The sequence below is a fragment of the Phaethon aethereus genome, assembly GCF_964289735.1.
Source record: "Phaethon aethereus genome assembly, chromosome: 16".
Taxonomy (NCBI): Eukaryota; Metazoa; Chordata; class Aves; order Phaethontiformes; family Phaethontidae; genus Phaethon; species Phaethon aethereus.
This window is the reverse complement of record NC_138592.1, coordinates 2,584,594-2,606,751: the sequence shown is the minus strand read 5'-3', so window position 1 is coordinate 2,606,751 and position 22,158 is coordinate 2,584,594. Positions and strand designations below refer to the sequence as shown.

The window sequence follows — 22,158 nt, the reverse complement described above, 5'->3', positions numbered from 1 at the left end:
GGCTGGAGAAGCCCGTCTGTTTTTTTCACTCGACTTCAGATCCTGTGTAACCCTGGTTAACATGAAAAGATCATCCACAGTCCAGTGCTTTCACGGAGTTTGGCATCCCGTTGGCCAGCAGAGCCACGGGGAAGTTGCAAGGAAATCAAGAGCAGTTTGGTGGCATTGCAAAATGGCACAAATGAACTTTTGATTCAGGGAATTTTTGAAAGATGAAGGCTTCTTGCTGGTTTTGGCCCATGTACCTCTGCAGCCAGGGCAGGCTTTGCTTTTCTTGAGGTGACAATCAGATTCCTGAAACCCACCTGTAAAATGTTTGCTGTTTTTTTAATAAGCAATGACTTCATTTTATTAGCTGGGGAAAAAAAAGCAAGTGTTTCCCATGGCTAAGGGCTTCAGTTACACTGCAGTTGTTCCGTATAACCTGATCTTCAATCAAAAAAAAAGTCACAGACTAAGTAGGGTGGTTAACATCTCCCTGTTATAACTTGCATGTTTTTCCATTCATTCTTACAGCAATTTAGAACTGATTTAAACCCTGGGAGATCATGGCTGGGTCACTGACGTGCATATTTATTTTTCCTTGAAATCTCTAAAAAGCTGACGTTTTTGAGGGGAAATAGGCATTTGCCAGGAGCCTTTAAATACCTGTCCATCAAAATGCACAGAAGTGAAACGTCACTGCAGACGGCGGTGGAGGAAACTTGTGTACGGTCTGGTTCTGCCAAAAGCAATAAGGCTGAAATGTGTAGCATAAAAATGACAGATGCCAATGATGCGTTGCAAAAGACCAACAGCATATGTTTTAAACTTGGTATATGGAGACTGAGACAAGGGGGAGGCACTGTTTCCGTCAGGGTGTGTTTATACTGACCTGAAATTTCTGACCCAAACTGAATAAAAATTAAATGCAGGCCAGCAAAGGTAACGGAAGGTGCTTGACATCCGTGGGCTGGAGGATGGCTGTCCTGAGCCAGCCAGCTTTGTCAATGCTGCAGAGGTTACTTCTAAGTCAAACTGATCCTCTGCCATGGTTAAGTCTGTAACTGCATCTGGTTTCAGTCTTTGTAGGGTGAACAAGTTAAAAAAAGACTATCCCAACAGGTCCTGAATGTAACCTCTCAGGAACTCCACCATGAAATGAGAAATAAACCCCTTCTTTCTAAACTGTTGCTATGTAAACTCAGCTAGGTCTGTGATATCCCTGCTGCTGCCTAATTGCTTTATCACAGCGACTGCAGGGTCATTAAATCTGTGGTGTGAGGAGCTCGTCTGCCAAAAAGTGCTCCTCTAACTGCTTCTCCCTTTATGATCAGTGTGGACGTGTCCCTGTGTGTCCCTGTGCATTGCAGGGACGTGAGGAAGATGCTGTGTGTTTGTACACCTACATTGACTTCGGTCGTGATAATCACAAATAATCACTTCTGTATGATTTAATACAGAAGTTGTTCTGGAATCTACATCCGCCCAGTGATTTGGCCAATGTTGCTGATTTCCACGATCAGATCAGAGCCCAGCACATATCGTACTGCTGTGGAGATCGTCCTACCAGGAGGGCAGTGCTGATCCCCAGGACCAGCAGGCTGAGAGGAGCACCAGGTCAAAGTCTGCTCCCCATCAGGTTTATAAACACAATCCAAGGCATTGAACAGCTGTACTGGAGAGACCAAGAATACAAAATAATATATAGGAATTGCAGGAAAATTCAGGCATGTTTCTCCATCCACCTTTTCAGTGCTGTCAGTGATGTATAGATCTCAGCTTGTGGTCACTTAACTGAGGACTGCAAAAAACCTGGGTGTTGTCACGGTGAAACGCAACTTTTAATTCTTCTTCCTGATGTGTGCCGCCTTGTAGGTCCTGGTCACCATGCTGATTCGCACTTGTTTCTTTTTTGCCTGCCTGCCTGTGGCGAGCCATGTCTGGGGACGAGCGGGCCAAGGTAAGGAGCCTGCCATCCCTACAGTCTGGATGGCACCTGGATTAGCCCAGCCCTTGCCCGAGCCCTTCCCGTTGGCAGTGGCACCGCATGTGAGGGACGTTCCCAATCACAGGCGGGATTTAAGGGGGCTGATGTGCTCTGGTGTCTGTTCCCTGTTCCCACACACGAAGAGCAATGGGAGATCAGGGGGGCTGTTTGGAGAGAGTATCGCGATCCCTCCCCACCCTGCAAAGTCTGTCTTCATCGCTGGCAGCAGTTCAGCGTGCCGCTCCCTCACACTAGGGATGCATCTCAGCCTGTGTAAGCAATGAAGGATGCTTACGTGATCTGCAAATGGAGCTTGAGAAATAGGAATAAAAAGCGATCTTGCTTCTGTTAGTCATTGCATCTGTCCTGCACCCTGAAACGATTCCTTTGGACGCACGTGGTGGCACGTGGTGCAACGTCTGGATAACAAAGCACATGAGGTGCGTTTGTCCTGTAACATATAGTGCTCCCATAGTACCATAAATGATCAGAAGATACCTATAGGCCTTCACCATATCCTTTCTGATGTTGAAGATCCACCTTTACATTATGTTTAAACCTTCTGTGGAAGTGGTCAGCACAAAGGTTTCTAGAGAGGTGATGGCACTTCAGAGTATCTTCCAGACGAGCCGTTGCAGTTAAGCCTGGGCTTAACTCTCAGCCAGAGATCAAGGTTACAGCATCAAATAGCGCACACCCAACACAGGGCAGGGGAACAGTGGAGCTTTCATGGCACTGGGGTTCATTTGCATCCAGCATATAATGGCGCTTTAGAGGATGCTGTCCTTTCTGATCTGTCCGGGGACATTCTTGCCTTTTTAGCTTCCCGGCTCCTAGAGTGATGGCCGAGGAGCTGGACTGCACTTGGTCAAAAGAAGACAGCTCCATGTTTAATCTAACTATGAATTCCCCTCATTGTTCCATGATCTTTTACCATTTCTCTTAGGCATGATTCTGGGATTTTATTTTGCCCCTCACCCCTCTTCCCCATGTTTTCTCTCTTCCCCTTCAGATTTGCCTGGGGTGAGATGTGAATCTGAGCTTTGTTTCCCCAAAATAGTTATCTGCTTGTTGGGCAGCCTGCAGGAAGTCTCCACGAGGAAAGGTTAAGGCACAGATGTTGGGCTGAGACAAACAAGTCCTCACTGCCAGCTCTCACTGCTTTCCTGGGCTGTGACTTCATGGCAAAGACGTCAGGAGGTGTCTGGGCGTGATGCAAGACCAGATCAGGGACCTGAGGAGTCCCGTGCAACACACAGTTTGCCAGCACTGAGCAGGACGCTCCAGGTCACCCAAAGCTTTTTTATGAGTAATGGTAAAGGGAAAGAGATTGGTAACAACTGTAGGTGAGGGTGGGCATCTGCGTGCAGACGCTTATAGCGTGCAGGCGAAGGACGCGCTCACTCATCACAAATTCAGGCAGCCTGCTGGAAAGGCAGCTGTAGGCACAGTGTCAGGAAGGAGAGGAGGTAAATCTGCTGAGTTGCCATCCTATATCCAGTCGAGTGAAAAAGTTTCGCATGGTGACATTTGTACGACAGTACAGCTGTGTTTTACCAAGGAATCATTGATTCAAAGAGTGACACATGAGTTCAGATGTCTAGCTGGGGTTTAAAAGATATCTGTGAAACCTGGAGATGATAAGGGAATGTGCTCTTTCTTCTTTTCACCTCCTTGTCTGATAGTATTTTTTTTCCTCAGGATTTGTCATTTAGTTTGCTGCTCCCTGCAGCAAACCAGTACAAGCTGGTGCCCATAAGTTATGGTCCTGCCAGGAACTGTTACTTACACTTTATCAGGTTTTCTTTTTCTTTTTTTTTTTTTCCTTCCCTTTCTTTCTTATTTTTTCTAAACCCAGCTGGTCCTCGGAGCTGCCTCTGAAATTATCTTTCTGCAGAAGTATGGGATCCATCACCTGGGGAACTTCTGTATTTCTTAGCAGCCCCAGCCTATTGAAGAGCCTCACTGAGCCCTTTTATCTACTTCCTGCCCTCCCATTTCAGATGTTTGCACCCAACACACTTGCCGAAAGAAAACATTCGGCACGAAAGCTCTCAGGAGCGTCCTCCAAGATGTGAGAAAGCCCCGGCTTGTGTGGGCAGGCTGTTTTTCCTGTCTGCAGCAGTATATGTTGAGGTCTCCTCTGAATGCCTGAGAATCTCCTCTCTGCGTGGGGTGGGAGCTGCAGGTTTGCCATGCCTCGTGGTAGGGTTCCTGGCGGAGCTGCAGGGCCACTGCAGGACTTGCTGTGAGGTGTCCGGGGATGCTGAGGACTTGCATGGGGTGGTGGAGGTGTCCTCTGCACGGCCGCTGTTCCCGTGTCCATAGAGGAGGTGGCGTTTGTGGTGTTTCGTGTGTGCACGTGCAAGAGGGAGGAACTGTGTCCCTGACAGCACGGACACGTCTCTTCCTCCCCAGGGTCCGGACGGCTGAAACTCACTGTCCTTTCGGAAGACAGGCTCCAAATGAAGTGGAAAGAGACCGAAGGGAACATCAACGGCTACAAAGTTCGGGTAAAGCCCATGGCAGGTATGTGCTGACGTGCTGGACGTCAGACCCAGCAGAGATTTGTGTGTGAGTGAGGGACTGAGCTCCACCTTCTGACTGGTGGACAACAGGACTCAAGTAAGAGCATTATTTAGACCTTAAAGTGATAGTGGTAAGGCAGAGAGAATTATCCGCTGATTGTTCTGGTTTCAAGTGTTGATTACCTAGATCAAAACTTTCCACTGGGCTGTACACACAGTATGGACAAGGAGGATTTCCGGCCACCATCAGAGCAGTCTGTAGTGCCACATCAGTGCAGGCACAGTCCCTCTATCACTCATTCACAAGAGAGAGATGAAATTCAGCCCTCTTAATCCTGGGTGAAAGCCTTAGCCAGAAAGTGTTGCTCTTTGGTACTGCGTGAGAAAAAAGGCGAGGAAATGTTCACTGTCTGGTTCTTCTGTGGATGCACCCAGCTCTCCCCCCACCTACAGGGACATGGGATGGGACCCTGTGTGTGTGGGAGCTCAGCTCCATGGGTCCCTGGCCAAGCTCCAGCTCTTCCTGACTTCGGACGCTGAACCTGGTGGTGTTGGAAGGACACGACGTCCCTCGGCAGGGAGTGATGGTTGGAGGCAACTGTAGTCTTGGCTGGCATTTGGTTTTCAGTCACTGCTGCTCTCCAAAGGAGCTGCCGGACAGGAGTGCGTGCAGGCAGAGCTCTTGTGATCATCCATCCGCCCACTTTTAGCTCAGCCCTCACCTGTTTCCCAGGCTGGAGCAAGAGGTTTCTCCTTCCTTCCCTGCCCTGCTGCTCCCTGGGCCTCAGCGCATCTGAGAGCGATGAGCATCATAGGAATGCAGGGAATCCCCGTCAAGCTCCCGACATGTGCCTGAGGCTTTCCCTCTTTCTAGGCTGGGGAGCTCCTTTTCCAGCCCTAGGCATGAGCACAGGGACGGCTGGGTCAGAAACGCATCCGTCTCCATAATTTAGAGCTTGTAGACCTTTCTTAATCAGAGGATTTTAGGGAGCAGCTCCCTTTTGTTTCATGATGCCGTTGGAGAGAGATGGGGCTTGCAGAGACACCATGGAGACACCCCAGCGAGAGTGGCTGGGATGAGTAAGAAGAGTCCCAAGTGCCAGCGATGACCTCCAAAAACACTGAGCCACTTCCTCACTTTGCCACGTATGACCTTAAACACATCAATTGGTTAGATGTTTTCTTAAACAGTATTTAATAGCAATTGCACAGTCTCTACCCTCTGAAGATCAGCTTTTCACTCAGCAACATCTTGAGCAGTTGGTGAGAGTTGCACTAATGCTGAAAGGGAACTGGTTTTCCATTTTGGGCATGTATCAGGGATTTAAAAAAAACCCCAAATGTTCTCAACTCTGGATTGGGAAAAAGAGTAAAAATCAGAGATCCACAAAATTAAAAAAGAAACAGCAGTTAACTGAGGTCCCTAGGCAGACATTCCCTGCATTTCAGCAGTGCTTTTGCTACTGTCAACTTAAATTTAAGCTCTAACAGGCTCTGAACTGTGGCTTCACCCCACCTCAGGGGACTCGGAGCAAGAAGTCATGCTGAAAACCAAGACTCCCAAAGCCACAGTGGCAGGGCTGAGCCCTGTCAAGGAATACACGCTGCAGGTCTACGTGCTCAACGGCTCCCAGGAAGCCCTGTTTGCCAAGAGGAAATTTGTGAGTAAGTAGAGCGCGCTACATTTTACCATTCAGAGAGCTTCTGAGGCTCTTGGAGATGTGGCTCCTCAGAGCTCATCCTCCAAATCGTGCCCTGTAGACCATGCTGCAACCACAGAGCCTGTTACTATTTTGCTTGGAAGGTTAGAAAAGGGGTTGTTGAAGACCCAGGGGTTGAGGGAAGGACTGTGACTCACAAACCTGTCTAGAGTGACTCTCTCCCTGTTTTTGGTCTTCCTACAGTAGAGGACCTCAAAAATGCATCACAGGCTAGAAATAACCGAAGAAACTCAGGAGCTGCATCAGGAAAGAATCTCACCTCTTCGGGGAACTCAGCAGCTGAGCACAGTGGGGTGGCAGAGGCCACCCCACCACCCCTGAATACTGCCTTGACACAGCCAGGTGGGTGCACTAGCTGTCCTGGAGTCATGTTGAACTGACTCTGAGCCACGGCCTCTGCTGTGCTACCATGGTTGGAGCATTAAGCACAGCTGTCCCTAAATCCACTCCCATTCTCCTCCTTCAACCCTTACTTTGTCAGGGACATTCGTTCAGTGAGATGTGCCAGCCCAGTCTCATCTCTTGTGTGCATCTCGTAACTACAAAAACACAGTAAGCAACCTAAAAATACTTGCCCCTCATGCCAGCCAAATTATCCAGCCTGACAAAGCACGTCCATGTGTTCCTGGGGCTGACAGGTATTCAAATTCAGCAGATGCAGTCAAATCTTTCAGTTGGGAGCACATCCTATGGGAACAAGCTGCTCTCTAGGCACTGGGGCTAATGATGCCTGATTTCCTAGGCTCTGTGACCCAAGACTGGCTGCAGATAGTCAACGAGAAGGTGTGAGCCCTCCCCTGTGGCTAAGGACTGTATATAGCTACACAGATTCTCATGTCTCTGGCAGCAAGGTTTGCATGAGTTCAAAAGACATGTTGATGTAAGAAAGATCCCTCAGGGCCATTATACAAAAAGACTTGCACTAGCTCAGGATGCTTTTGAGTCACAAATTGCTGAAATCTGGAGAGTAGACTGGGTGTCAGGTGCCATGGTAAGTTTTCCCTGGTTTATATTTTGTAAACATTCATTAATTTTCATTGTCAAAGATTATGGGAAGGACAAACTTTTGATGTGATCCATTACTGACATTGTTAAGTCATGAGCCCACGTGCAGCCCTTCTCTCAGAAAGGCATGAATGAAGATGGTCTCCTTTATCTAGCTACTTATTTGCTTAAAGCCTGTAGGACTTTTATCCCCTCTGAGCCCCCTACACCTCTGCCAAATGTGGCTGAAATCAGCTGGCAAGTAAAGTGCAGCAGGCTGCATGGGGATAACACAGCTAGGGACAATGGGATTTTTCTCTTTGGAGCACAGCAAAGGACAGAGCTGAAAAAAAAAGGCAGAAGGGGACTCAGCCAAAGGGCTCAGGAGAAACCACAAGAAACAAGCCCAGTGCAGAGACCAGCATGACAGAAGCAACACCAACAACCACAAAATCATCCCAGCGCACTCCTGCAAGTTTGGAGCGGGAGTTTCTAGGAAAAGAAAAACCCACAAAGGATTCATTGAGGCGAGGTGAGAGGGGTTTCAAACATGTCTTGCTCCTTCTTCTCCACTGTTTTCCCTAAAGTTTGTTGACCACAAGCGTTCCGTCCCACTATCTGTCACCAGGATTTTCAAGAATACAAGTGCTGCTGATTGTGCTTTCAAAGGGTAGGTCACACTTTGGGGAACTGTCAGGGGTCACTGGAGAAGTTTGGAGTTCTGCAGAACATCATAGATTTTTAAGGCAAACTGGAGCTAGGCCAAAAATTCCTTCCAGATGGTTTAATTTATTGATTTGCCACTATCCTCTCTCTTCATGTTGCTACCTCCCAACTGCCTCTGACAAATCCATGTAGGAGTTTGTATTCTTCAACAGACCCCCCTAGCCATGGACCTTTGAAGCCTTCAGAAGGGGAGGAGCGCATCAGTGATGTTTGTTACCCAGCCTGCTCCACCTCCTGGACTTGTTCTTCATGTTTCACAGATAACTGATCCATGATGATCCTTCAGATCTGTCAGTTGTCAGTATGGCAGGGCAGATGGCTCACAGCACTGTTGAAGTGGTGGGAATAGGATTGGCCAGAGCATCCTTGTTTGGTCCCCTGAGACCAGTAGGAATCCATGGCTGTTGAAAGAGATAGGAGACTAACATCTTTGTAGCCCACTGAATCTTGATGGGATCATCGATTTCCCTCCACCAAAGATGGAAGATCCCCCACCCAAAAAATATTTGGGGAAGATGCATTCGATCAGCAACATGCCCCATCTTATCCTCTGCAGGCCTGGGGCGGGGAGAAAGGCAGAGCTCCGAGGTTTTTACGGAGAGATTGGATTTAATATAAAGCCAGGAAATAATTATAGCCCACAGGGGATCTCGTGATGGAATGGAATTAAGCCATCACCTGCAATTCTTGGAGACTTAGGCTAGATAAAAGGGAAGCACTGGGCTGGGGTTGAGACTTAATGGAGCTGACAGCTTGCAGAGAGTGGTGCTTGGGTTAGACACACTCTTCCTGACAGCTTTAACCCATTCTTTGCAGAAATGCAGCTGCACGCCACTCGATTTCTTGGTACTGAAATGGGTTACCCATAGCCACGTGGTTTTCCCAAGATGCTGGGATGTGTCAGGCTGGCAGATGGTCCAATCCACCATCCAGGCAAGGCCTGACACTGCAGATTTGCTTTTTATCTTATAAACGGAAGCAGTTTTTCCTCCTTTACAATTGCTTCTCTCAACATCAAACCTTATCCCCCTCCAGGTTCCCAGTTTCAGTGTGACACATCTGCAGCGACTGATATTGTCCTGCTCGTGGATGGATCCTGGAGCATCGGACGCAACAATTTCAAGCTCATTAAGGAGTTTCTGAGCAATCTGATTTCCCCATTCAGTATTGCCCAAGACAAGATGAGAGTAGGTAGGACATTTCCCTGTTTCCAGACCTTGGGAAGTCTATGTTCGAAGGGGCCTTGGTCTCTGTTCCTGTGGTTATGTGCTGCTCTATGGAGCTTTTATTCCTTTAGAGAGGGGTCCTGCTTGCTGCTCTTGACAGCTTTCCCCATCTGACAGCAAGCTCTGGCCTCTAGTGGCTGCGAGCAATAGCTGCACAGTGAACAGAAGCGGCACTAGGTCGAGCGTTGACGCTGAGGCACGTTTGGGATTTGCTGCCTGCCTCTGACGAGCTGCTCAGCCTCTGACGAGCTGCCTTGAGTTCAGCCAAGAACGCTGCCGCTTCCAGTTCTGAGCGGTGCGAACGCTGGCCAGGCTGTGTGCGAAATAGGGCAGCGCAAATCCTTCCCACCCCTTGCAGCCAACTAGTTTGGCCCCGATTAACATTGAGACCTTCTCCAATACTTCAGAGCATCCCCGCAGGGGTAAGTAACGCTGCACCCAGTGGGGTCTGAGGCATCACCTTGCTGCCTGCATGGCAAGGACCACGCAGAGAACTGGAGCTAGAAACCAAACCTGTTCGCTCCCACTCCCTTTCATTATTTTGTGTCATCCTCCCACGGCAAGCCGGACACCGCCTCCACAAAGTGGGTCTCCTCTTGCGGCTTACCCCGGCTTGCACGATGCCGATAGCTCTTGCCTTCTCCAGGGCTGTCCCAGTACAGCGGCGATCCCCGCACAGAGTGGGACCTGGGCGCTTTCTCTACGAGGGACCAGGTGCTGGAGGCCATGAGGAATTTGCGGTACAAGGGCGGCAACACCTTTACAGGTAAGGCCATCTCGCAGGTCTCTGCTAAGCGATCTGTGTGGCTCTACGGGAAGCTGTTCCCGTGGGATGACATCCTCCGTGGGGACCAGGGCCACTGTGGGCAGAGAAAAGTGTAAAGGTGGGGGGGTTGTCTGTGAAGCCGTAGCACACCGTCCATCTCTGCTCCTCCCCAGGTCTGGCACTGACCCACGTCTTGGAGCAGAATCTGAAACCAGGTGCTGGTGCCCGGCTGGAGGCTGAGAAGTTGGTAATACTCCTGACTGATGGGAAATCCCAGGATGACGCCAACCTGGCTGCTCAGACCTTGAAAAACCTGGGCATAGAGATATTTGCCATTGGTAAGAACACGTCCATTAATAAGCTGTAGGGTAAAACCAACCCACTTTTGATCTTCTTCAAATTGAAGGTTATGTTCCCTCAACTTTGATAGAAAACATCCTGAGGCTGTAAAACTAAGGTAGTGGGTAAGACCTCATTACACTGTGGCTAAGATGAAAATTAACTCATTTATTCAGCACAGGCAGTGTCTTCAAAGGGTATTTTGTTTGTTTAGAAAAAAACATGCATTCACATGGGAGATTTCGCACCTCCCTTCTAAAGACCTTTGTGAGCCTCGGAGACGTGTGCCATGAGAACAATATTCTCAGCTGCGGATTTAGGCAAGAGAACATTGTATTGGGGAGGGCAGGAGACCTCCTTTATAATTGCTGCCTCTCACAACTTTGCATTTCCCAGGATAATAACATTATCTGCTCTTCACTATCCAGCAGCAATAATGAGACACAAAATGGCCTTGAGCAGCTCTGTCCTTGATGACTACACAAGTCTGCTAAAGAGTAATACATGAGCAATTAGGTTACATAGAAAACTCTCCTAAAATTGCAATCCCCAAAACTTTAACTGCTAATTTATGTCAGGAACACAGAAGCAAGGGTGTATTGCATAGGGTTGTGTAGCTAAGCGACTGACGCTGTGATTCTTTTCATGGACTGAGCAGAGCTGCTGAGCCTTAGCTGTATGTTGTGCAGCACAACAAGCTAACATCTGTGTCCCTGAAATCACCTGGAGATCTGTTCCTGGCTGGGGTCTTTGCCTTTCCCCTCTGGTTAGAGGAAGATCATGTTGTTTGGTCCATAAACATCAGAACTCGTGTATTAATCTCAATAGCGCCTTGGTCCTCACTGCAAGAGCAAGTAGGAAAGGCCAGTAAAGCTGTTGAGGTAGCGGTCTTGGACTTGAGAAACAAGGTGGGATCCCCGTCTGGCAATGGTACTGCTTGGGCAATACTAGGGCAACCCTGAGCCTAGCACTGGGAAGCAAAATAAGTTGTATGCTGTGGAGCTTGGTCTGCAGAGGGTTAATGAGGATAGGGAGCAGAAGGGTAGGGATGGCGGATGCTCCGTGATGGTCAAGTTCTGCTAAGTAAATGGTCTGCTCTTTGCTCATCCCTGACTTTCTTGAAATGCAGTGTGATGTTCTGACTCTCTGTGGGGAGTGCTGGCACCTCATAAATATAAAATTGTTGTTTATTCATTCACTCCCTCCCCCATTTATGCTGACCGCCTCTTAGGGAGAAAAATATCTGCCTTCCTGGTAGCAAAGCCTGCGAGTGATGAGGAGACAGGAAAACAGAAGGAGGATTCACTGGACTGTCTCCAGGCCACAAAAGTCCTTCTGAGCCCACAGAGTTCAAAGCCCTTCCCAGGCTGGACTGAGGCTGTTGCTGCAGGAAAGCTCAAGGCCATTCTCAGACAGCACCATCCCACTGGAATGACTGGGAGGCTCTGCTTGGAGAGCAGGACTATGGTGGACTCATCCTGCCCCTGAAGAAAAACCACAGAAGCAGGAGGCAGGAGCTGCTCCTCTCTGGGGAGTTTTCTCAGCCTTTTTCTTTGCTCTGGTTGCAGGAGTGAAGAATGCAGACGAGGCAGAGCTGAAGCAGGTGGCCTCGGAGCCACTGGAGCTCACAGTGTACAACGTGCTGGATTTCCCACTGCTGAGCTCCCTGGTTGGCAGGCTCACCCAGGTCCTGTGCACCAGGATCAAAGAGAAGAGCAACAAGGAAAATGCAGGTGAAGTGAAACCTCCTCAGTGAGGGCTGAGCTTCCTTCTGCTCACCATCCACCTTCCTTGCCGTCAGGATTGACCTTTTCTTATACCTTTGCTTCCATGAGATCCACCACCCTGTCAACATCACCTAGCTCTTCTCCAGCGCTGATCTCCTTGCTCAGCCCTCTTGCTGCCTGACAGCGGTCCTTGCCGCATCAATGTGGTGTTTGGTTTCTCCTGTGATCGTTGTCTTCTACCAGACCCTCTGGATGCAGTTGCAGTTCTTCCACTCTCATTCCACTGCAGACTCCCTGCTGCCTCTAATAAGTCACAGGGAGATGTTACCTCTAGATATTTCCATTCTGATGCTCTTGGCTTAGATATCTGCTTTTGGCCTGTGAGCCAGTACAAGCAACAATTATTTTTACCAGGGATTTGGATAACTCATGGTGGATATAATCACCTAATAACAGTAACTATCACTGTAGGGAAGAGGGGACTTCTTTTCCTTCTTCCATTATCATATGGTGTGATAAATGCTTTGCAACAATCTCCTTTTTTGTGTCTGTCCCAACCAAGAGGAGGCTGAAAAGGCAAAAGAGCAAACTTGAGACTATATTAGAGTGTATGGAGGAAATGTAGAGGTAGGAAGAGGAGATCATAAAACATTTAAACATATTTTTTTCCCCCACACTTTACTTTAAATGATGGATCTCCAAGGCATTTTCAAATTAAAACCAAACAGCCTATTTCTTTCCTTTGCTGGAGAGCAACTTGTATGATGAACAAGAGAGTGAGGAACCACTCCAGATGTTAGCTTGGATCCTCAGGAGAAATATCATGTACATATTTCCATCCCTCTCTGCCTTAAGATTGGCCTAAGGAGAATGGGAAATTCTAACTTTCAAGCATACTTTTATTTTTAATGTTCTGAGGAGTCATGTAAATAAGTTGATTCATCCTTATTAATTTGTACTTGTTTGATATAATTAGGCATTTCTCAAAGGTGCAGATTAGGTTGAAGAAAGATGGGCTGCTCAAACAAAGAAATCAAAATAACTTCTGCTTGTTCATTTTGACAGCTTTTTGTGATTGAAGAAACTTTGGTCATCTTTTGGTTACAGCCAAAAATTCAGATGTGTTGAAAAAAATATTCCCAGCACCCAGCAAAATACACAGCCTGTTCTCTATGCAGTATTTATGTTCTCTGTATGCCCAGTTTTTAAATATTTATTTCAGAACCATTTGGAACAGTTTCTATAGGGAAGGAGACTGTAACTTGATTTGAAAAATGTCACTCATATTTATGAACTAGAAAGTACATTTGGCATGAGAAGTCTGAATATAAGAAAGTAACTGTGTTTTTATTTCCTAGGCAGCACTGTGAAAGATATTCCTGTGAACACAGGTCCCCAGCTGAGCCCAACTGACCTTAAAATATCAGCTGTGACCTCTAAGAGCATGCACTTGACCTGGAGTCCTCCTCTGAGACCACCAAAGAAATACCGGATTGTGTATTATCCATCTAAGGGTGGTATCCCCAAAGAGGTGAGAGACCTTTCTCTGGACATCTGAGACTGCAATATCTTCCAGATGGTGGCTGGGAATTTAAGTAGACAAGTAGATGAAGAGATGAAGGTAGAGGTCCAGTTCTTGTGGGACATGAGCTAAAGACAGAGATGAAATGAAATGCACACTGAGTGTAAATGTGATCATCTGATAGAATGAAGAGATAGAAGAGGACACCAGATAAATATGATCTTGCTAGAAATAGTGAAAGCCATGCCAATGCTAATTTTTCTCTTATGCGGTGTTATCCCTTCCTAAAGCATCTATTTTGACTCAAAGAGGACACACAGGTACACAGAGCTGTCCAGGGATGCTCATCTGGGATGGACATGACTTAGAAAAGCGAATCCAAATTGTTGGTGGAATTCCATTTATTTCAGTGAGAGCACAATTAGAGTCTTGTGCTTGGTGTCTGCACAGATTTCAGCCTTAGAGGACAAGAATGCTTATTGCCTCTTACCTCTCTATTTTGGGGAGATGCTAGCTGGCACAGAATTCAGAGTGCCACTGGACTTCATGTTTCTGGTCATAGATCTGGCACAAAGAAGCCACGCTTGCCAGGGAAGGCCAGTTCAGGCATTCCTTTGCTAAGAGCAAGCTAGCACCTCCCCGACCCGACAACCCTCCTTTGTGCTTTCAGGTGGTTTTAGATGGAGCAGTCTCCTCTTTGCAGCTTTCCAATTTGACCTCACACACGGAGTATCTGGTGTCGGTGTTTCCTATTTATGACACAGCTGTTGGGGATGGGCTGAGAGGCGTCACCTCCACATGTAGGTTGTGAGTAGAAAGAAGTACGCTGATGCATGGTTATGATAGGTGAACAAAACTCTTTCTCTGTGACCATCTCAGACTGGAGCCCGGCATTGTATTTTTTCCCCCTCCCTCAAGTTCAGTCTGTTTACAGCTGTCTTCATCCATGGAGATGTTCAGAACTTGACCAGACAAGACCCTGAGCACCCTGCTCTAATTCGGCCCTGCTTTGAGCAGCAGGTTGCACCAGAGACCTTCAGGGGTCCCTTTCCACCTATGTCGTTCTGCAAAGGAGACCACTGTGTTGAGCTCCCCCTGACACGGCAGTAACACGCCATGCTAGAAATATCTTGCAACCCCTTGCCCCTTTTTTTATCCCTGGGCTCCAAATGAATTAAACCTATTCTCGGTGAAGTGGCAGCTCCACTGTGTTAGATGTGGGGTAGATGTCCACCAGCTTGCAGGAGCTGTTGCAAAGCCAGGTCTCCTCTGGGATTTGAGCTGCCACAGACCTCATACGCTGAAGATACCTGTCTGCCTTGTTTTTCCCTTCAGTGCCTTTGTCTTCCCCTCGCTCTCTGCGCGTCTCTGAGCTGAGCCACAACAGTATCAGGCTGAGCTGGAAGGCAGCCCAGGGAGCCACGCAGTACCTGGTGCTCTGCTCTGCAGCCCCTGACGGAGCAGAGGACTATACAACAGAGGTAGAGTTCATGAGAATAACGACAATACCGTAGCATGTGTTTAAAAAAAAAAAAAAAAAAGCATCAACATTATTGCCAGCAACATCTTTCATGGAAGTTTTTTTTTTTAATGATGTACCTCAAAATGATTTATAACTGTGAGGGTTTCACGTGGGAAATTAAGGCATAGGGAGATAACTGACAGCCTCATGGGGCCCTGGAAACCCAGGGACTGAACTCAGCCCCAAGGGTAATTGCTGTATCCTTGAGGCTGTACGTAATTGTCTTTGCTTTGTTTATCTTAAAATGTTAATTGAAAATTTGGTAGAGTAGTTTTTGCTGATTCCTAAAAACAGACCTACGACACTGCATAAGAATAAAACAATGCTTGATGAATGGAAGATCCTTAAAAACGTCTAAGATCCCTTTGCCGCGTGTGCATTTTAATGAGTTACTATTTGGAGTACCTGTAGGCTGAGGATACGAATTAAAACAAAAAAAAAAAAAGAAGTGGGAGGAACATGTATTGCCTCTTTGACCCAGATTCCCCTGCTGAATGCACCACAATAGGAGCAATTGCAGATGGTTTTCAAAACAGAGCAATTAATGCTTATGCTGTGCTTTCAGTGCATAATTGTGCTTTTTAAGGTTCAGAACTTTTGAAGAGAGACCAACATTTAAAATTGTGTTTTAGTATATTAGAACATTTCTGCAATTACCTGACCTACGCAATGTAAGAGTGCAATGCTCTCAGGTTATGGGTGTCTGCAAAAGCAGCATTAAAATGCTCCCAGCCTTTTATAAAACAGCGCACCATTGCGTGCAGGCTCCTAAAAGTCTTGGGCGCGTTCCTGCGGCGAGCGGAGCGCAGGAGGAGAGCCGTGGCCGCGCGGCGCTGGCGGCAGACGGCAGCAACCCGGCTGCTCCGGGTCTGCTTGCAGCAGGCAGCAGTTCTGCCAGGGCTTTCCGTGTGCCTGAGCAAATGGAGATCACACCCCTCGCACGCCCTCTGATCCAGCCCGGAGCCACAGCAGCACCAGCACCTTTGTGTAAGAGACGTACACCCCTGCGGACCAGGCTAGGAGAAGGTGATACGTATCCGCAACGCGCTTGGTGTCCCTTGGGAAGAGAGGCAGAGCGCTGACCCATGTGGTGAAGTCCCAAAGTGGGGAAGTCCCCTTAGTGTAGCCAAAGGGACCTTGGCCCATGTCTCTGTAAGGTCTTGCCCCATTGAGGGCATTGGTGGGTACCCCAGAACTGGAGGGTACCCCAAAACATCTCTCTGTTTGCAGGTGAAGGTGGCCCAGCCTGAGGTCCTGCTGGAGGGGCTGTCGCCCAGCACGGAGTACTCTGTTGCGGTGTATGCAATGTACGGGGAAGAGGCGAGTGATCCAGCCAGCATCCAGGAAACCACCTGTAAGTGGTGCTGCTGCTTACTGAGCTGTTATTAAACACTTAGGGCAGGAGAGGGGTGTTAAACGAGGTGCTTCCCATATCGTGCATGTGGCTTGTAAACGTGCTGCCTCTTCCCCGCCTCATCTTCAGCAAATAGTGGTCCCCGAGGGCATCTCTAATTACATGGTGAACTGTGAAAAAGGAGTGATTCCCCCCCCCCAGTAAGAGAATTTTTGAAGGAACTCTTCCCTGAGGTCCTTGTTGTTTGGCGAGAAAAAGGCAATTATGTGGCTGTTTCTTCACCTAAAGCCCAGGTAGACTTTTGTGACATCCCAGAGGCATGTATGGCAGTGATGGAAAGAGTATTTTCGTGCGTGGTGAATGAGTCTCTTAGTTCAAGGTGGAGTCATCTAAGAACAGCAGGAGGCAACCGGTGGCATCTCCATTGTGCAGCCTGCGGAACCTCGAGTGCTGTCACTAACTGTTGTTGCAGTGGCCTTGAGTCCTCCCAGATACCTGAGCTTCTCCGAACTCAGCCATGCATCGGTCCGAGTCAGCTGGGAGGCTGCGTCTCCGGCTGCGAAAGCTCACCGTGTCACCTACGTTTCTAGCAGAGGGAGCAACGCTGGGGAGGTGAGTCCTCAAGGGGTTGGTGGAAGGGAGAGAAACTTGGGAGGTCAGGTGCTGCCTTGTTCTCCTTCAGCTGCGTGATTCAGGGAGGGCTTATCTGCTGGCAGTGTTTTGACTCCAAAACAGACACTTTTGATGCAGTTGCCACCCACGTGCTAACCCCTCTGCAACCGTTCCCATGCTCTTCTCCAAATACTCACACAACTCCTCCACTGCAGGTAGAGGTTCCTGGCACTGCAACATCCACCGTCCTGAGACCTTTGTCCTCTCTCACCCAATACTTCATCAGTGTCCAATCTATGTATGATGAAGGGGACTCCTTTCCACTCACCGGCAACGTTACCACCTGTAAGTAGGGAATGGAAACCCTTTCGGTCCCGGTAGAGGGTGACAAAATTGGCTTGTGTGTGTCTCAGCTGGGATACTTTGAAGACCGGTCCCAGCAGCTCATGGCCAAAAACCCTTGCAGAAAACCCGGGTGACTGTTGTTGTTTGTCTGTGGAATATGTCTAACTTTGTTATGGCTAAAATGAGGTGGAAGGAATAAAGAAAGGAAACGAAGAAAAACTGTGATGTATCGCTAACCTCTGTGTCCTTGAGAGCCGTCCTAGCCTTCTCCCCTTTACAATACTGGCATGACATGTGTCCTCTACACAAATGAGATAATCTTTCTAATTAGGGTTTTAAAAATAATTTACCCCTCTCTGTCCTGATGACTGTTGTCATATGGGTCTGAAGAAGTGAAAGACAGGCTGGTCTCAGACATCTGCCTGCTTGATGTTTTGCTCCCCGACCATCTGCTTCCCACCTTGGCTCTGACAAAGCACTGTCAGTGTCTGTGCTTCAGCTCGTTTTCCTTCTGCATCCTTCAGTAAAGGTCCCCCCACCGCATGCACTGAAGGTTACTGAGCTCCCCGGGAATAGCCTCCGACTGCAGTGGGAAGCCGTCGCTGCCTCCGACGTGGTTGTCTATCAGATCAAATGGAGCACAGTCGGTGGAGAGAAGCCTCAGGAGGTACGGACCCACACACAGCTCTGGGGAGGCTGGGTTGGTTTTGTGCCTGCTTGATGTCTCTGAACTCACCTGCGAGAGTGGCATAGGGAGGTGCAAAACTATTCAGGTTAATGCACTGAAGAAATTAAACAGTTCAGCACCCAGCAAAGGAGCCTATGGAATAAGGCAGCGTCTGTCCTGGGTCTGGCTCTGTTCGGTGGAGCGGTCACCTTGAGTGCTGGAAGTGAGAGGGACAGCAGGGTCGGTGTCCTACAGGCTCTGGGAAGATTGCAGAAGTGTTCTGGAAAAACTCAAGCATGAAATTCAATAGGTACAAGCAGAAAGTATTAAGCTTAGGCAGGAATAATTAACTACAGGTATACAGGATGTAGAACAAATAGCTAAGAAGCAATTCAGTAGAAAAAAAATCTGGGTTTGCAGAGAATCACCATCCCACAATGTCAAGTCGTTGAGGAAAAGACAAAGATAATACTCAAGTATTTATAGCTAGAGGTGTTGCCTCTAAGACAGGTGAAGCAACTTCTGCTTTCCTCAGTGCTGGTAAGTACTAACTGCTTTTGGGATCCTGCTCTTCAAGAAGGATGAGGTCCAACTGAGGGACACACAGAGGAGAATGACCAGAGACAGAGGAGGTGCAGGAGAGGCAGGGATGGACCTGGTGACCTCTTCTATCTCAAGCCCCTGTTTTCAGTATGAGTGCAAACAGCAGTTTAAATGGTGGTTTAAGCGCACGAGTCTCACGCAATGCTCCACATTTGGGCTGGAACAGGGGTGTGCTGGGGCTTCTACCCCCAGCACACCTAAAAGCCGGGAACTGAGAAAAGGGATTTTGTGCTCCAGTCAGGCTGACTGCCCTGTGTCAGAGCACTTTGTGGTACTGAAGTACCTGCTGAATAGAACTGGGCAGCAATTGCATGGGCATCTTCTCTGCATTAATTAGGGCTGGAATTTTGCCTTCGCTTAGGTATGTGCAACCCACAACAGTAGACTTCGTCCCCAAAGCCCAGTACTAACTCATGTGTGCCTACGGGCAGCCTGTGAGACAGACACTTGGATGGCATGAACTAGCTTGGGGATGCCTGGGAGCTTGACTGACTCATTTCTTTCCCTGCTGCAGCTCTCCATTGCTGGAAATGTGGCAACTGCTGTCCTGCCAGGCTTACAGAAGAACACCGACTATAAAATATCCATCTGGGCCTATTACAAAGACGGCGCTCGAAGTGACACGGTTTCTGTTCAGCACAGGACCAGTAAGTGATCAGTGCTCGGTATCCACAGCTTAGGCATAATAAACAGGGCCCAGGGTGCCTCAGAACCTGTCACAGGCCAACAGCTCAGATCTGATCATCTCAGCTCTGAAAACCCAAACCTGGACGTCTGAAGGTGGCTAGAAATATTTAGACTTCCATCTTAAAGTGTCCTGATAAAAATAGGCTGGGCAAACATAAGCAGGCTGGTGCCTCTGTCAGATGCCATCTCATCAGCATCCAATACCCTTGCAATGTGCTTCATGTCGAATGCATTGGGGTTTTTTTCCCCCCACTTCTGTATAGTGTATTGATGCAAATTAATTGGCTTTTTGTAGGGTGTTCAGCTGAACACGTCTCTGTGCTGCCTAATGGATGTTCCCTGTTAGTAAAATATTGTCTGTTAAGGAGGGCGAGGATTTCTTCAGCTACGTCATTGCTGAGCTGTGCTTCATCCGAGGGCACTTACAAAAATGAGAGAGAATCCTGCAGGCAGACTCTGCCTGGAAGCATTATCTAAATCTCACTTTGTGCAGGCAGGATATGAGGTTAAAAAGTGGCACTCCCAGAGGTCCTCTTAATTAATATTGCCTGTATAATGGCTCTGTTGGCAGTGAGCAGAATACAATTCATTCAACTGCAGCAATTCTCTCCTCCTCCATCTCAGCTCTCAGCCTCCTTCACAGAATAAACACATTTTAGGCTGGTGTTGAGCTGATGAAGCTCGGAGTAAATGGCAATCTTGGAATAAGAAGCTCAGGTTTTATTAATAATGAATAATAAAAATGTTTGTTTATAAAAAGCTACCTCAGGCAAGTACCTAAGAGCTGCATACTGACAAAAAAAAAAAAAAGAAAAGGCATCCTACAGGTATATAATGATAAAGAGCTGTCTAGAGGCTTTGGAAAACGAATGGCTACGTTTTAAGTCATGAATTACAGAATGTCTGAGGAGCTCCCTCAGCCCACCGCAAACGGCACGCGACAGTGCCCTTCGAGGCATATCCGAGCAAGCCGTTCCTTGCTGGCCTCGCACCCCAGTGAGACATGGACGGCGATTTGGCTTCTGCTTGTCAGCTGCTGTCCTTGTTCAGGAACAAGGATGCCTTGGGGATGTCAGGCTTTGCCTTGCTGCACGAAGAAAAGAAAGCACTCAGAGAAATCAGGTGTGCAGCTGGGCAGCCAAACCGGAGTCTCAGTTCCTGGGTGCTGCTGGTTGGTTTACCTGAGCAGTCAGGACAGTGCCGCGAGATTCTCAGGGCCAGTATTTGCATGTGCAATCGATGTCTTTGGTGGTGATTCTTTCTTTTTAATGTTTAAAGTAAGAAGTGCCCACAGGGGCAAAGTGGTGCAGGAGAAGGGATGGATGATGGTTTGCAGGAGGCAGTGCTGATCTTGAGCAGTTCAGAGGAAACTTGTGGATGCCAGCAAATTGAGTAAGGCTTGTGCGATGGATGTATGGGAAGATGTGGCATTAGGCAGGACTCTGGGAAATTCTGGGATGTGATTGTACTTCAGAACTTTACAGTTTCAAGCGAAAACTATTATCTTGTACTGGTGCAATTATGAGTGGTTAGGAAGTCCAACAGGGTCAATCTACATGGCAGAGCTGGTGAATGATAACTCATTTGCCTAGAGTATGGCAATCTCTTATGCTATCTGGAAAACCCCAAACCCTTGGTTTGATTTTTATGAGCCCTCTCCACGCTAACTTTCATCATAAAATGAAATTCTGGGGACTGCAACACCAATGAAAGCTACCTAATTCTCCTCAGGATGGCAGACTGTGGGTTGCAACCTGGTGAAGAGCAGTGATCAGGCTGTGCTGAACAAAAACAAAAGTACACATTAGAGGAGGTTGAGAAACCACTCTCCATCATTGTTTTTCTCTTTTCCTCTCTTGGCAGCATCCCCTTGTATAAGAATAGGTCAAGTCATGAAGTTTCTTTTAAAATTGTCTCAGCAGAATTTGCAAGAAACACTGAAGTTTAAGGGCAGTGGCTGAAGTGAAACTCAGCAGGAAGCACTGGTAACACAAGCTTCTCTCCCTGTCATCCCTTCTCATCCTCCCCGGAATACTTTCTTCTTTGAAGGTTAAGGGAAAAAAATGCCAGGTCAGAGCAATGCTCTGTGCACGCCGGTTTTGTGAAATGGAACCATGTTCCTCCCCTGAGGGTGAGGTGAGAACACCAAGTTCATTTTATTCAGGACTACTTTCCCCCTCGCCCCACCTGAAACACCCATTTCAAGGCCAAATGGGTTACACTCAAGGGACCTTGCAGATACCAGTCCCTTACAACAGGTCATCAGAAACACCATCCTCTTGTAAAACCAAAAACATTCATCACTGTGATCTGTCATTTGATAGGCCTGGGGTGAGATTTCTCTTTTTCCTGGTAGGGATAAAATTTGTTTCAAAGTTATGGTTTGACATTTATCCCGAAAGTCTTTATGAACTCAACTTAAAGTGGCTGAATAGCTTTAGCTGGAAAAGGAACAGAAGTTGGAGACAGTGACATAGTGCATGTCCCTTCTTATGCACGTCCCTTTTTATCTTCTTATCTAGCTCAGCACTTAGTGTTTAAGTTGTAATGGTGTAATTAAACACTCAGAGAGAGCAAGAGGGAGTAACAATTGCTTTTGGAGTTGAGATGTGCAGCTGGAAAAACTCAGATCCTTAGGCTTCTAAAAAAGTTATTATTTATTTGAATATTTAACTAGTTACATGGAGAATATTACAACATAAATAACTGAGATACCTTAATTTCATTCCCATCACCAATGCCAGGTGGTCTGAGCATCCTTTTAGGAGGAGGGCACCCCTCCCCGTGTCTGCGGTGGCAAGGGAGGGCTGACAACCACCTCTCTCCTTCCATGAGTCTAGTCCCTCTCTGTCATTGCCTT

At 47.7% G+C, this 22,158-nt stretch overlaps 1 protein-coding gene across 1 annotated transcript in view; it reads left to right on the top strand.

Moving 5' to 3' along the window:
• The first annotated feature begins 1,781 nt into the window (after positions 1-1,781).
• COL20A1 (collagen type XX alpha 1 chain) overlaps positions 1,782-22,158 on the top strand; it is a 49,135-nt gene continuing 28,758 nt past the window's right edge. The window contains exons 1-17 of the mRNA XM_082007097.1: positions 1,782-1,942; positions 4,388-4,498; positions 6,019-6,162; positions 6,402-6,560; positions 7,534-7,734; positions 8,964-9,119; positions 9,801-9,920; positions 10,094-10,258; positions 11,828-11,992; positions 13,345-13,517; positions 14,179-14,308; positions 14,844-14,989; positions 16,261-16,384; positions 16,857-16,996; positions 17,212-17,341; positions 17,866-18,008; positions 19,126-19,258. Coding sequence (XP_081863223.1) covers positions 1,870-1,942; positions 4,388-4,498; positions 6,019-6,162; positions 6,402-6,560; positions 7,534-7,734; positions 8,964-9,119; positions 9,801-9,920; positions 10,094-10,258; positions 11,828-11,992; positions 13,345-13,517; positions 14,179-14,308; positions 14,844-14,989; positions 16,261-16,384; positions 16,857-16,996; positions 17,212-17,341; positions 17,866-18,008; positions 19,126-19,258 — 2,413 coding nt within the window. The 5' untranslated portion in view covers positions 1,782-1,869. The remainder of the gene's footprint in view (positions 1,943-4,387; positions 4,499-6,018; positions 6,163-6,401; positions 6,561-7,533; positions 7,735-8,963; positions 9,120-9,800; positions 9,921-10,093; positions 10,259-11,827; positions 11,993-13,344; positions 13,518-14,178; positions 14,309-14,843; positions 14,990-16,260; positions 16,385-16,856; positions 16,997-17,211; positions 17,342-17,865; positions 18,009-19,125; positions 19,259-22,158) is intronic.